The 16,126-nt window shown below is 36.0% G+C and overlaps 1 protein-coding gene across 1 annotated transcript; it reads right to left on the bottom strand.

The window, feature by feature from the left end:
- Positions 1-3,486: 3,486 nt before the first annotated feature.
- On the bottom strand, positions 3,487-13,305 carry gpr157 (G protein-coupled receptor 157). The gene is made up of 4 exons (XM_028453066.1): positions 12,781-13,305; positions 7,622-7,835; positions 5,666-5,860; positions 3,487-4,260 (listed from the first exon to the last, which is right to left on the bottom strand). Exons 1-4 carry the CDS (start codon positions 13,149-13,151, stop codon positions 4,051-4,053), a joined length of 990 nt encoding a protein of 329 aa, XP_028308867.1. The 5' UTR covers positions 13,152-13,305; the 3' UTR covers positions 3,487-4,050.
- Between the last annotated feature and the right edge of the window lie 2,821 nt (positions 13,306-16,126).

Here is a 16,126-nt window from a genome sequence, read left to right as displayed (position 1 = left end):
TTTTTGAGGCAGTGTGCTGGATCAAAAGGTCCAAAGATGCTAAGAAAACAGGTCAGCACAACTGTGTGGTTAGCTCCCAATTTCACTTTTAATTTACACCAAAAAACCTTTTTTTTTGGTGTAAATTAAATGCAAATATGTCAGAAAGATGAGGCCAGGGATTTGCATCGTCAGCCTCTTTCCATTGTGGTGTTTTCTCTGGACTGTCTCCTTTGCCGTCTGTGGTTCACTTTGGTTTTGGCGCCGTGCATTACGTTTAATCTGATTGGTCGGCTATGATGTGATGAAATTTGATTGTTGTCTAGTCATTTCATTTTATGTAGTTTCACAATGTCTGTTGATCAATTTTAAAACAAAAAATAATAATTTACTCAGTAGCAGTTGGGTGAAGAAGTGTAACGAATTACTTTACTATTTAAAAAAAAAAAAAAGTAAAATTACTAGTAAAATTAATTAACTAGAATTATACTCAAAAAAGTACAAGTACCCATAAAAGCAACTCAATTACAGTAACGTGAGTACTTGTAATCCGTCACTTTCACCTCTGATCATTATCAATGGTTGCTGGAAGGGCAGAATTAGAACCATTATCCATAAATGAATATATTTTAGGACGGTGAACCATAACGGTACAGAATCATGATAACAGCTATGATGTTTAATGTTTCATTTGTCATTTCTATGCCATCTAGCTGATTATTTTACCCCACTGTCAAATCTATGAGCAAAGCAGACAAAGCTCAGTTTGTCCTTTTTAAACTTTCAACTCCTCCCTGAAGCTTTGTCATGTGGTCGACTGCACACTTGCAGAACGGCCTCTGGAAACGCTGACGCAGCATAAAACAGCTGTTGTTTTTAGAAAAAGACCTTCATCAACATTAGCAGGGAATGGTGACACCTAGTTTTAGTCCTATGGGCACTTTTTAAGGTAATGAATTAAATGGGCAGAGAGCCAGCAGAACAAAGAGGAGAGATTGACTTTTTTAAGTGTTTTAAGCAGCTCAAATGTGTCAAGGACAGCCAAATCTATACCTGACACAATGGATTAGTTCCTCTAGTGAGTAGAATGGGAATGGGCATAATTATTGGGACATCATTTAAACAGATTGTGTCCTGATGTTGGAATGATCATTTCTGTGGCCACAGGTTTTTAAAATTAAGCCCGGTATGCAGAATATCGCTGCAAACATTTGAGAACGGATGATACAATCTCAGCTATTTCAGTTTGTTACTATCTCATCAACTGTGCAAAGGAAATGTCTGATACTAAATATCCCACAGTCAATAACAGCTCAGCCATAAAGTTATAGGCCAAGTCAATGGAGAAAGCAGAGCCGTTTCTGGCTATATGTGAACTAAGAGCTAAATTCAGTCTTAGCAAAGACTGTAGCATATTTAATGGGACATTGTATTAGATTGTAGCAGTTTGTAGATCATTTAGTGGGATTACGGTTCTCTAAATGCAATTTTGCAAACTTGGGGTCCCCAAACAGCATCAGGAAGCACCCACTTTTATATTTATTATCTACAGACACACAGATAAAACCAAAAACACTGCAGTGAAAACTTCATTATAAAGTATTTCATACTTTGAGATGGTGGGATTATATCGTTTGTCTATATCTCCAGTATACCAAAGCATTTTGGACACCGTCAGGCCCCCGACGTTGTGCAATTATGTGAATGGCAACCAGTGTACGTTTCATTAACTTTTAATTTTAGATTTTTTTTTTTACTTGTAAAAAAAAATAGAACGCGTTTATGAGGCACCGATTGTAAAGTTGCACGCGCTAAATTAAACAGCAACTTTTCGCAATAATTAGCAACAAACCACATTTAAAAAAGATGTGAATTTCTTCTTGTTACTTTAGACCAGATTTAATGCAATGTTATGTTTGCTAAATTTGTGATTTTTGCTTTTCTTCTTAAAAATATAATGTCAACATTAATCTAAATGTTAACTATTAAATCTAAATCTAAAGCTAAATGATAAATGTAAATATTAAATTTTCATGTTAAATGTAAATCTAAATATTAAATCTAAATGTTAAATTTAAATCTAAATGTTAAATTTAAATCTAAATGTTAAATTTAAATCTAAATGTCGGGTGAAACTAAATATTAAGCTAAAATGCAAATTCACCAAAGTACCAAAATAAAAGTTAATTGGGCGAATGAACACTTTCTGTGGTCTATTCAGTCTTAGTGATTGCACTCCGATTTAACATTTAATAAATGAAATTAACATTTAGCATTCAGATTTAACATTAACATTTAGATTTGATATTTAACATTACAAATTTCACAAACATTGCTGTAAATCTGCTATATATTTTTTAAACGTGGCTTGTTGCTAAATGTTGCAAAAACTTGCTGTTTATTTTAGTCCCATAAGAATACATGGCAACAAATATTTAGCTAAAATGCAAATTCACCGGAAGTACCAAAATAAAAGCTCATTGACGCGAATGAGTGCTTTCCGTGGTCTATTCAGAAGGAGTGATTGCGCTCCGATTTAACATTTAATAAACTGATTTAACATTTAGCATTTAAATTTAACATTAAGATTTAAATGTAACATTTAGATTTGATGTTTAACATTACAAATTTCACAAACATTGCTGTAAATCTGGTTTATTACTAAATGTTCCAAAAACTTGCTGTTTATTTTAGTCCCATAAGTGTTCGAACAATGCATGGCAACAAAAACTATGATAAAATTGTCAACATTTAGGGTGAAGTAAAATAAATTGCTGTTAATAAAAACACCGAACTGCACAAAATTAAAGTCTATATCCACGAATAATCAGATTTGATGACTAGGAACTGGACCTGAAAGAAGACCTTTGGGTTTCATGATGTGAGGACCTCCTGATCTGACCTCACAAAGATGCTTCTGGAAGATTCCTTCACAGAAGAGTTTTAGCTTCATTCGAAAACCTGCAGAATAAGAATTAGACATCAGTTTTGCACTTTAGGGGAGACGTCCTTATACTTTTGGCACTATCCGTCTAAAACTTCCTGCTCTTACTTTCCCAGACATTTTGTCTCCGCCACTGCCAAAATTACTGACTGATGTCTGCACTCTGCCCCAGTACTCTAGCCCCCCCAACCAAAAAAGGTAACTAAACTTTGACAAATCAACTCTGTCAAAGCTTTTCATGTTTTTAGAGTAAACAGTGGAACTTTAAAAATCCATGGGAACCGACTGCTCACATTAAGATTGGATGTCTTCTAAAGAGCACAAATAAGCTGCTTATATCAACTACCATCTAAAATCCACTGTAGCTTAAATTACAGGGACTGCCGTCATCAGTGTATTCAGTCACAGAGAAACCAGCAGCACGAGGTCAAAGGAGAAGTGAGTCTTCTGGGCTTTGAAAAGGGAAGGACGGCATGTGATGATACTTCATCTCACCACAACGTTAGTAATGATGTTAAGTTCACTTACATGACAGACCCACAAGCCAAAGATCAGTCATGAGCAGAGGGAAAGAGCATAAGTGTTCTGAAATGTTATTTTAATACTTCAATCAACATAAGGAAAAAAACTGTACAACAATAGAAAAGTCATCAATTTAATTTACCCACCGACTAGACAGGGAGGTATTCACCTTTAAACATTAGCATCAAAACTCAAAGCAACTTCTTTAATAGCTGTTCAGCATGGTTTTCACCAGCACTCTAAATAGGGTTACAGCATGCAACTTATGTCAAAAAGTTGCATAAAGCTTTGGGTATTCAGTCACAAAGGTAAACTTCAAATAACTCATGTTGCATTTGCAGAATATTAAATACAAAAATACACTTTTCACATCGAGAATAAATACATGTTTAGCCCAATTACCGACAAGAGTCTCATATGACCAGTCCTATTAATAAATGTACCCAACTCATCACCCACACGTGACTAAGATTTACAAAATGAGGCTATTGATAGTAGAGGAAAGTCCATTTCTCCATCCGTTGTCCCATCACCTGACGTTGCTCTCATCACCTGACGTTGCTCTCATCACCTGACGATGCTCTCATCACCTGACGTTGCTCTCATCACCTGATGTTGCTCTCCTCCTCTCCTTTGTGGGCCAATGCGTCCCTGTCCTGCAGTAGCCTGTGAGGAACACTGCTGGCGTCCTGCGATTGTTCTCTGCATTTGCAGCAGCAGCAGCAGAGCGTGGTGCAGAGACGAGTGCGGATGGGACGAGTGAACAAAACGAACATGATGCAGTTGGCTGCTCCCTGTGATGTGTTTCCAATACCCTGTTGGGTTTAAACACAGACTGAGAGGGGAGTGGAGCAAAAATATTGTTAAGTGTTACAGAAACTACAAATAGGTTCAGGGTTTCATAGAGTAACTAAACCCTAAAACCACCTTTTTTTTCTAGCTAAACCAAATGTATTTGGATATGAAATAGTGCTGTTGACTGATCTTAGTCCAACTCTTGACATTTTAGTATTGAAATTTTCCACTGACTGCCCTCTATGGGTTGAAATCTGGCTATTACAATTGACCTTTTGCAAAAGCCCCGCCTTAATGTGTTGTTTTTTTCTTACAAACATGGACGCCCAAACTGCACTATTTTTTCTGCTGCTTGTGTCTGCATTTTTGTGATCGTGTCGGGAAATACTGCTCGGAGCCACGGCTCCATTGTTTACACACGAGATCTGCCGTTTAGCACTCATGTAGCTAATGCTACGCCAGCTTACGCAGCGAGACCCCACATCCCCTGTGAACTGATGAGGAAACAACGGGGGATTTTTCCCAATTACAATCAAATTAATTATTTTGTATCCTCAGAAAGTCAATTACGCTGTCAATTACTAAAGTTTAATTACAATTAATCACAATTACTGAACCTGAAATAATAGACCTAATAAAAGTTAACCTTCCTCTTGTGTTAGCTTTCTGATAGCATCTCTTATAATAACAGGTCCTAAATTGGCTGTAAAATACACTAAAACCAATATCTATCGTCTAATTTCTAATTAATGTATTTGTTACCTTGTTAAGATTCCTAATCAATGAAAATATAGGTTTTGAATATTATTTTAAATGGTGAAATGTAGGAAAGCTTGATATGAAACATTGTGGTATTTATCAACTAAATATGTGTAGAACTGTACATAGAACTGTGACATGGTTCCCCAGTTTTCCGTTAAATTATAATTGACATTTTTTATAGAATTTTCATGGCAATTACAATTACAAAGTCAATTATCTAAACTCAATTATGATTAAAACAGCAACATTTCTTTTTAATTACAATTATATTTATGCCATGATTGTCATTAATTATCAATTAAACAAATACATTTATAATTGACCCCAGCCCTGGTATATACTCATTGAGTTTGTAGTGTATAATGAGGAGTGTGCTATTTGGAACACAGCCTGAGTGTGTCTTAACTCGTTCAGTAGTCAGGGTTTAGTTACTCTTTAAATTGGATTTAATTTTTGCAGGATAGTAGTTCCTCAAAAACATAAAAACAGGAACATTGGGTGATGATGACTCATATTTATTTCACACTGTCATGCTGTTTCGTGAAAGTCATCCCACACAAAACATAAATACACATAATACGTACATATGTGTGTGCTATTTAAAGCAGACGACATGGTACAGATTACAGGATCTTAGTGGGTGTCGTGTGGGCTTTAACTCACATGTAACGTGACCAGCACTGGGTTCTGTCGGACTGGGGAGTCGGCCAGCAGCAGAATGAAGCGCACTGTGCTCCAGATGCGCAGCAAGATGAAGATGACTGGGATGAGTGTGAGCTTTATATCAGCCATAGAGGGGAAGGCGTGTGACTGAGGCCCGTTGGCTAGGATGGGACGGTACTCAGACAGGGCCGCATGCTGCGTCACAAGGAATGAATGAGAGGTGCAGGTGATGAACACACACAACACAGCTGACGTTGACAGATCAGATAAAGTGCTTGAACAATAATGGGGTTTTTTTTATGGAATTATGTGATCTGTTGAATCAAGCATGTGAGGGAAAAAAAGGTATCAAGAGAAGACTTGATCAGAGATTAAATAAAAAAATAAATAAAAAAAAACATCTCAGAGTGAAATGCTACTTTTGTAGTGTCTACATCATAAACTGTTAGTGTCATCTAGTGCAGTGGTTCCCAAACTTTTTCGGGTTGTGACCCCATTTTTATATCCCAAATTTCTGGCGACCCCAGAGACTTTTTTTCTTCTCTAAAATCAGTTTTTAAACATATTTGTCATACTGTTACAAATGCAGAGTATGTATATATATATATGTATAAAATCAGATATTTTTAAACTGCATTTTATTTGAACTACATTTATATTTGAGAAAGTATAGAATACAGTTGTTTGAGATTGCGTGTGGTGTTTTTTTAATTTGAAAAAAAAAAAAAACCTATATATTATTTAAGCTCTTTATGCTTTCTGCCTCTTCCTGCACTATATATCTATTTTTGTGATATAATTTATTGTTTTTTTAATTGTGAAAAATACATAAAATTTTAAATAAATTAAAAACAAAATAAAAATACACTTTTTCCCCCCAACATTTAAATATATTGTTTTTATTATAAATTTTTTTAAACAATTAAAAAATATACAATTTCAATGTTTTTTAACATTTCAGGGAACCCCATTTTATTTCCAGGTGCCCCCACATGGGGTAACGACCCCAAGGTTGTAAAACCATGATCTAGGACCTCGGATTTTTCTTTTTCTAAATTCTGTTTCAGGGTTTACCTGTTTCTGCGTCACTTTAAACTTTCCATTTCTTCATCTTTCCCTATTCAGATACTTTACTAGCTTTTAAACATCACAAAATCCTACCAAACATACTAAATAGGGTTAATAGAGTCAAACTTTACATTTTCTATGTTTCAGATGATTTCCAAAATCTGGAGGCTGAAATCACGTGATTACGTTGCAAAAGCGATGTTAGCTACACTGCTAGTTCCTCAGTCACTTGTTTAATGGAAAAAATACTATTGAAATGATACATGTCATTTCCACGAAACGTGATCTTGTCCCAAAACATTATTTGCAATGCCTTTAATTACCACCAACCATCGACAGTGACATGGTCACTACTAGTCAAACATTTTGGAAGAGATTATTGACAGAATTGGACAGATTTGTCCATTTGTTACACTTTCTAGACAATCAATCACACGTTTTCTGGTGGAACATAGCGTGTAAATGCTTGATATTGTCCCTAAATGTACATATGAGGCATTTCCGTGTCATGTTGGGGCCCGATTTTAAGAAAGAACAAAAAGTAAATGGTCAGATTGCTTTTTCCGTCTCAGAACGTGAACTTTTTTCCATCCATTTTCAGAAATCCGGAGGCCCAAAGCATCCAATCACGCCTAAGGGATGATTATGGTCAGAGTAAAAACCATGATTAATAAGTAAAATATCATATAGTTATTATAATTATTTTCGAAATGTTTGTGACTGGATGCTTCTTTGGTTCACTGTGTATAGTAAATGGTAATCTATATGTAAAAATACAAAAATGTGCACAATATTGTTAAAAATACACATTGGATTATTTGTCCAACTTATTGTCTTCAAACCTTTTGAAAAACTAATGTTTTTCATAATATCAGTTCTTGTCCTCACCGCAGTGTGGATGTGCCTTTTGATCAGGATGTAGAGGATGGGAAGCGTAAGGTAAGCCAAGAACTCCCAGATCTTCCCAGTCAACAGCATCCACAGGATCCGGTCTGGAGCTTGGATCTGGATCCAGCACCATCCCACTGACACCTCAGAGGCATTGTAGCCGATCTTGTTGAGGCACGTTGCTGCTATGGTGATGGCCAGAGGAACGCCCCAGCTACAAAAGGACACAGAATATTCAACATCACAATTTAAGGGAAAGTACGTAGTCAAACAATACAAGTAGAAACACAAACCCCAAATAACAACAAAAACAGACAAAGTACAGGATAAAAGCAGTTATACAGTCTAAATATATATATAAAAAACAAAAGGAGGATGGTCTGTGTATGTATGTATGTATGTGTGTGTGTGTGTGTGTGTGTGTGTGTGTGTGTGCGTGTGTGTGTGTGTGTATTATTAATAGTCAGGTGAGGTGGAGTAATAAACTGGATAATTATTAATGGATCAATATTGCTTTTAGTATCACTATCATTGCTGATGCCACTACCACCCCACCAACGTCTGCCCGGAAGGATCACACCCCCACCCTGGGCCCCAAGGCCCCACCTCCGAGCACCGTCGCTCCTTTTAAAAATCCAGATAAGCTAACTTTTGCCCATTAAATACCAATTGTTTCCCTTTTTTCCCTACATTTAGCCTCTTTTTGTTCCACATTTTTGCCCTTTTTCACTATTGTTTGCCACATTTTGCCCATTCAAGCTACCCTTTGCCTTTACATACCACCTGGTTCCTCTTTATTTGTCTATTTTGTGGTCACTCTGGATTGCTTTTGGCCCATTTTAGTCACCATTTTTGGCCACCTGTTACCATAAAAAAAAAAAAAAAATTGTAGTGGACGAGACCGGCCCACTTTGGGTCGACAATCCACCGTGACAATGCCCGGTATGCCAGATGACCAGTCCACCACTGTATGCATCTATTCAAGTTGCAACACGGCAATAACCAAGAAAGAAGAAGAACATCACAAAGCCACAACTTAATCATCACCAACAATTTGAACTGTTTGATTGTGCACACCCACAAATACAGGGAGGACGTGTATAACCACGTGAGATTATCTTGTGCTTGTTTTTCCTTAAGGCAGTATTTAAGTAGTTTGCTGAAGTTATCTTTGTAACTCATAAAAACCACTAATGAAATTGGCATTTAATGCTGAAATGTTAACATTTTTTGTTAAAAAAAAAGAGCCAATTGCCTCCATAATGAGATTAAAAGTTAAAACTGAAAGCTGATGATTACTGGCCCACCATAAAGGTCAGGCTTGGCTCTGTGGGAGATCAGGAATTTTATTTGACTGCCGAATATAAAACAAATGGAAGCTCATTTAGAATAACAAACCTACCTACAAAAAAAATAGCTTAGTTACATCACTATGAACCCGCTCTCAGCTTGCAATTTTAAAATCACGAGGAACAGGAAGTTAGAGCAGTGTGACGGCCAACCACAAAGATAGCGGATCCGTAAATGTCAAACAAGCCATTCTTAAATTTAAAGAGTCTTTAAGACAGAGGAATTCTCAAGTCTTCTGCAGCTATGTTCTATTCTGTCAATAAAGATCTGAGGAAGGTGTTTAACTCATTGTTGTGTCGTCACTGTCATATAAATGTCTACGCGTATCAGTTGTGTTGGTCGGTTCAGTCATTTGGAAAGAAACATTGAATCCCCAGCCAGGGACCGTGTTACGTTGTGATGGTAACATCAGGTAATAGAGCATGTAATGAGTTAAATAGTAACCAAAAAGGTGAAGTAATTCAGCCATGAGAAAATCAAGTTAGGTTGTGCACAGAGGTGGAAATCCTGGGGAGTGTGGCTACATTTTACTCACATACAGCATTAGAGAAAATCAGACAAATCTTAACGACAAGAAGATTTCTGCTAATTATCATATAGACAAGACAATTAAGTTAAAGGAAAAATATTTGCATCCACCCGTTCATCGGGTTAAGTTAATAAATAAATAAAAAAGTATCCGACAATGATTTAAGTTTATCGTTTTCAGCAAACCACCATTTAGCAATGAGGCTGGATATGGATGGGCTACATTCTTTGAAAACCACCAGAAGACATCACAGAAGATGAGACGAAGGACAAAATGAAGGCAAAAAGGAAGGAGACAGGCCTGTTGGTGAGTAATCAGAGGCCTGAGGGAGAGCTCAATTTAAAGCCTTAAGTGGATTTGACTTAGCAATCTTATTTCTATTTTTCATTTTTTAACCATTTCATTGTTCTTGATTAATTGCACATATCTGCACATTCTCTGTCATTTTCATTCCATTACTATCCCCCACCACAAAGTGGAAGGGGGATATAGGTTTGAGCTCCGTCCGTGTGTCCAGCTGAGCTTTTCTCAGAAACTGTTATAGAATAACCAAATTTCCTGTGTGGCTTCGGGTTGTCAAAACCTTCATGGAGTTTGAAAATGAGAAGTTATTGCCCTTGTTCCATTTTTTTTTTACTCTGACAGCTTTTCTCAGAAACCGTTTCAAAGTGCAGTCCGCAACTTTCAGATCCCTCCCTCCCCGCTGCTCTCTTGTCCTGCCTCCAAACTTTCCAAAGCCCCTCCCTCAGAAGAGCTAACAAGCTAACGGTAGTCCAACAGCAACATCACAGTAATATAACATGCTCTGTTAAAAGCATATTACTGCAGCGCTTCTCTCTCTCAATGTGCACACACCCCAGCAGCAGCAGCAACAACAACACAGTGTCCCTTACAGCAGCCCACACGGAGGCTGCTGCGTGCACACAAACAACACATGCACCACATAGTTCTAGCGTAACAATTACAAATCAAACATAATGTAAATCAAGCAGCAGTAATTACCTTTCAAGCTGAAAAGTCACCAATTCCATCCACTACTCCTCCAGACCATACACTGTAAAAAAGACGGCGCTCAAGCCCCGGGAAAGGGGTGGGGACTGTGAGCAACAGCTGTCAGACAGTCCATCAAACACAATCCTGGCTCTGATTGGTTCTTTTTGCTCGGTCGCGGTGCATTCTGGCAATCTGCCAAAAGCAGCAGGGGCAGCAGGGGGGATTCAATGAGCCTGTTTTTTTCACACAAACTTCTAGTTTCATGTAAAGCTGTCCTTACATAGTGACAGCTTTAGCATATATGACAAAAAAATCACTTTTATAAGAGTTACGGACTGCACCTTTAAGACAGGATAAGTAAGTCATTTATTTATAAAGCGCTTTTTGCAGATAAAATCACAAAGTGTGCTCCTGCTCCAAAACACCTGAATCAAATGAATGGCTTGTTATAATGCTTCTGCAGCGCTCGATGGTCATGACAACACGCAGGGAAACATCTAAAAGTATCAGGAAACAGGCCCTCATTGACTAGGGTTCCCCACCCCTGCTCTATTGTATTTCAATAATTTTTATGTTCGTTTAATAAAGTTAATTGTGAATGTTGCATTTCATAGGATGCTGGAGTCTGACAGAATGAGCGCAGATCCTCAGAGGCTGACACAATATCCTTACCCTTGCCATAGGCTTAATAACCTAGCCCTGGTTAAATGGTTACTACTCAGTTAATTAGTAAAACAATGCTTCATCCAAAGTAACAACTTAACATTATTAAGTGAAATTTTAATTAGATTAAAGCACAGGAAAAACAGTATGCGTTACTTCTCTGTTGAGTTTAGAAGAGCTTTAAAACTCATTACAGTGGTTTATCTCTCTACTCTCAGAGTTGTGGTGTTATTTGCACTTTATTGTGCTTTTTTTTTTTTCAAATAAAATGATTTAACTTATTTTAAACCTATGCAAGTTTAAAACCAAACTCTAGACCAGGGGTGTCAAACTCATTTTAGTTCAGGGGCCAAATACAGAGCAGTTGATCTTACAAGCCTTAAATAATTTAATAATTATTGTGCTGTAGTTTGCAGTTCGTGTATAAATAACAACACTGATAATATCAAATCAAAAGGTGACATATATCAGTCCCAGCAGGATCTTCACTTTAATTTTTTTTTAGATTTTGTGGCCATTTTTATGTAATTTATTTATTTTTTTTAACAATTTCAGATTAAAAATGACTGCCATCATGTGATATAAGCATGGGGGAAATTGTTGAAACAGTGTGGAGTTCCATTGAACTACTGTATTTCTACTGTTTTTCTTCTGTATTTCTATACTTTCACTTTGTGAAATATAAATGTAGTTCAACCAAAATGCAGTAAATACATATATATCAAAAAATGATCAAAAATTAATTCTAGGAAAAAAAAATGTCTGGGGTCACCAGAAATTCTTGATATCAAATAATAATTAATCAATAATAATTATGCGCTATAGATTTTTTTTAAATTGTTTTCAAAGCAAAATGTTGTCGTTGGACAAAAGGGGGTACTTGGAATCATAAATAAGATAAAAGGGGGTACTTGGAATCATAAATAAGATAAAAGGGGGTACTTCAGCAAAGAAAGTTTGAGAACCACTGGTCTAGACCAGGGGTCTGCCACCTTTACTCTCAAAGGAGCCATTTTGCCTAATCTTGCCTGGATTCAAGTCCTTTCAGAGCTGAAAAAATACAGTGTATTCAATTCTATACAGTTAAAATAATATCGAATAATTTTACGAGTTAATGTTTTTGAAGGGCTACAAAAAATAACTTGAATGTGATAACACATGATCATAATGGTCAACATATGCTAACTGCAAAAAAACCAAGCATACATATTTAGCCAGCATGTTGGCAATTAAATAAATCTTTCCCCACACAACTAAAATTTCTATTTTGTTCCAGAATAGTCTTTGTAAACTTTGAAAGTTGATGGTCTGTAGAGGTTGCAGGAGTTGAAGTAGGAAGTTGTTATTGCACAATGTGATTTATTTTTAGGTTAACCAACTATTTTATCATAATTTTATTTCAAGTTAATGTCATTAATCATCAAACCCTCTGTAAAAAAATAACAATTCATTATATTAATATTTTTTAAAGCTACAGGGTGCCATTGCAGAAGAGTCAAAGACCAACAGGTTGCAGACCCTTGGTCTAGACAATGAAAGACAACAGTTTGTTTGTCTCCATGCTCCATCTCTTGCTTGAGTTTCTAAAGTTCATCATGGACCAGGAGGAGCTCCATGGACTCACCTGATGAGGTGGAAGTAGAGAACCAGGTTGTCAGCCTCTCTCTGAGCGGCTCTGACGATGAACACGTACAGGTAGACGGCGATGGCCACGGTCCAGAAGAAGGAGCTGGTGTTGGAAAAGGTGGACAGAGCTCCCTGAACCACACATTCCACTGAGTCCGACCTGAAGTCCATCCACACCCCGAAGGCGTAGGAGGCGGCGGACAGCCAGTCTGACACGGACAGGTAGACCAGCAGCCTGCGGGGAGTGGTCCTCAGGTCGGACCACAGCACGAAGGTGGTAATGATGAGAGTGGAGCCCACCAGGGAGAGCACACAGGAGCACAGAACCACCACCTGCTCAGACAGGTACACCTCCGTGTGGTTGGCCATGCTGACAGTCAGTGAGCGTCTCTCTTCGTCCTGCTGTGTAGAAGTGCTCGGAGCTCCATGAGCAGCCCGACACACACTGGCCTCGTCCCCGTGTTCAAACCGCCCTCGCCACGCCTTCTCCTCCACTGGCCCGGCCTCTAGACTCCGCCCACTACCAGGAGCAGAGCAGTCAGTCAGCAGGTGGTCCCTCTCCGTCCTATACCCCTCAGACCCCTCAGACCGGATCTATTTCTGTCCATCTTATGTGGCAGTGGCACACATATACAACGCTTTATAAATAACTAAACGTGTTTACCTACTATTACTACAACTAGAATTATGGGCACAACTTCCTGTGTGTTAGTGGGCCACATAACTCTGAAAGTACAAAAATACATAAAACTAAAAAAAAAAATACACAAAATTACAAAAGCAAAAGGACAAGAAAAAAAAACAGACCAAAAAAAAAAAAAAAAAAAAACCTACACGTACTATTCCAAATATACAGAGAATTAAACACAATGAGAACAAAAATTACTCTGAATTATAAAAATACATAACTTATTTTATTCAGTTTTACTAGATTTATATTTTAGGAGGTAAAAGTATGTAAGATTGTATATTTATTCATATTTAAATATATTTTATTGAAATATATGTATTTATAAAAGTACATTTTACATTTTTATTACTATTTAATGATCTACTTAACCATTCAATTGTTACATTTTTTATACTGTATTTTTTTTTAACTGGATTCATATTTGAGGAGGTGAAGTATCGGATACAGTTTTAATTTGAAAAAGAATATACATATTTTCTAATTATAAAAATAAAATGTTTATTTTTAACATTATTTAATGAACTATTTAGTTTTCATGCTGTATTGTTTTTTAAAACTAGATTCATATTGGAGGAAGTGGAAGTATAGTATACAGTTGTTTAAGATTGTATGTGGTGTAATAATAATTATTTAAAAATTATAAAAGTATGTAATTATCTACTTAACTATTCAATTGTTAATTTTTTTTATACTGTATTTTTTTTTAGCTAGCTTTATATTTGAGAAAGTGGAAGTATCGAAAACTGTTTTAATTTGAAAAATAGTATATGTTTTTCTAATTATAAATATACAAAAATTATTTTTAATATTATTTTATTGTTCTATTTAATTTTCATACTGTATTTTTTTTAAAAACGAAATATATAATTGAGGAAGGGAAAGTATAGTATACAATTGTTTAATATTGTATGTGGTGTTTTTTTAAATTACAAAAGGATATTTTATATTTTTATTATTATTTATTACTTAAATATTCAATTGTTTAATTTTTTTTAAAACTGCATTTAAATTTGAGGATGTGAACATATAGATGACAGTTTTGTGTTGAGTTTTTATTACAAAAAGAATAATATTTCTTATTTTATTTCACAAAAATAATATTTTCACTTTTAATATTATATAATTATTTACTTAACTATTTAATTTTTATGATGCATTTTTTCAAAATCATATTTATATGTGAGGAAGTGAAAGTATAGAATACAGTTGTGTGTGGTGTTTGAAAAAGAATAATAATCCAAAAAATTACAAAAATATATATTCAAGCCGTTTTTTTTTTTTTTTTTAATAAATTACTGGAGATTTCAGGCGACCACATTTGAATTTTGGGTGATCCCACATGGGGACACAACCCCAAGGTTTAAAAACACCGGATTGCAGGTTTGTGTTGCTGTTGTTGATATTTGAGAGTATTATTCAACGCTCATCTCGACAGGCCAGCGTGAAGAAACAGCAAATCTCCTCTTTGAGCTTTGCAGGTTGCAGATTAAACAGTTTCCAGGCCTCCTGCTGTGTGTTCTCATATTCTAGCATTGCTACAGGAACAATGGTGGGCACACTCCGTCCTTAAGCAGCTTTTTATGAGGCAGGCAAACAGTTTAAGGACACAAGTGCACATTCTTAGCACTGAATGTATACAACTAGATTCCTACAAGGTTCACACAAGGTCAAATAAACTCATATTTCCCATCATTTAAGTGGTAACTCCATTAAAAAAACAAAATCTCATTCTGTTTTATTATTTATCCCTTAATAATATATATTTATGTTTAATCAGTTGTTTTTGACTGTGTTTATTGTGCTTTATGTGCTGCAGTCACTATATCCAGAACAAAGACAGGTCATAAAGAAACATTAACATCTTAAGCACAGGAAGCGTGAAGCTAAACTATTCTGAAGGTTGACGCTCACATAGATAAGTATTGCAAAGAAGAAAAGCCAATAATGAGCATTAGGCCATTGCTTATAATGACCTTAGATATTATGAAGCGCCTCAAATAACATCAGTTACCAAACAGTAAAATCAGGCTAGCAGCTTAAAGGTTTATGTGTTTAGCTGATGTCTCTTTGTAAGTGATGTAAATTGTGTGCTAACTATTATATACAATAAATAAAAAATACTGTATATTGTAATATTTATTGGCACAAATGCATTTTCCAAAATAATTACAATCTGGCCTGCGTTAAGTTATTTCTATTCATCCTTATAAGATGTTTTAAATAATATTCTAATATTCTTGGCCAAGAATATTAGAAACTTTCAGTAATAATTCAACTGTGAGACAGAAATATGTAGCGTAAATTCATAAAGGATGTCGTGCAGGTAACACCTCTATTATTCATTAGATATATTCTCATCAAAAAGCTTTTCAGCCTCACTGCTTCCACCTAAAATTAAAGACATTATTTTAATCATTTTGAGTAATGAGCACTGTCCCTTTCACTTTGTGTCCTGGAGCTGGTTATCATTTGTGGCCTTGTCGTCCCAGTTTACAAAGAGCTAATGTGAACAAAGCTTAGGTTGAAAGCCATTGAAGCAATGACCTTGTGAGCCCCTCCCTCATATTTACAGTTTGCAGCAAACGACAACAAACATATGGGGTGTCGATTGTAAAGTTGCCCATGTGAAAATAGACAGCAACATTTTGCAACA

The sequence above is a fragment of the Gouania willdenowi genome, chromosome 7, assembly GCF_900634775.1.
Source record: "Gouania willdenowi chromosome 7, fGouWil2.1, whole genome shotgun sequence".
NCBI lineage: Eukaryota > Metazoa > Chordata > Actinopteri > Blenniiformes > Gobiesocidae > Gouania > Gouania willdenowi.
This window is presented reverse-complemented; position numbering and strand designations above follow the sequence as displayed.

Bases quoted from the DNA above. Each gene is read 5' to 3' on its own strand.
- gpr157 (XM_028453066.1), bottom strand. From the start codon at position 13,151: ATGGCCAACCACACGGAGGTGTACCTGTCTGAGCAGGTGGTGGTTCTG. The intron at 5,861-7,621 runs GTGAGGACAAGA...CTTGTGACGCAG, and splicing joins AAAGGCACATCCACACTGCG to CATGCGGCCCTGTCTGAGTA. The intron at 4,261-5,665 runs GTGAGTTAAAGC...TAAACCCAACAG, and splicing joins CAGTGCTGGTCACGTTACAT to GGTATTGGAAACACATCACA.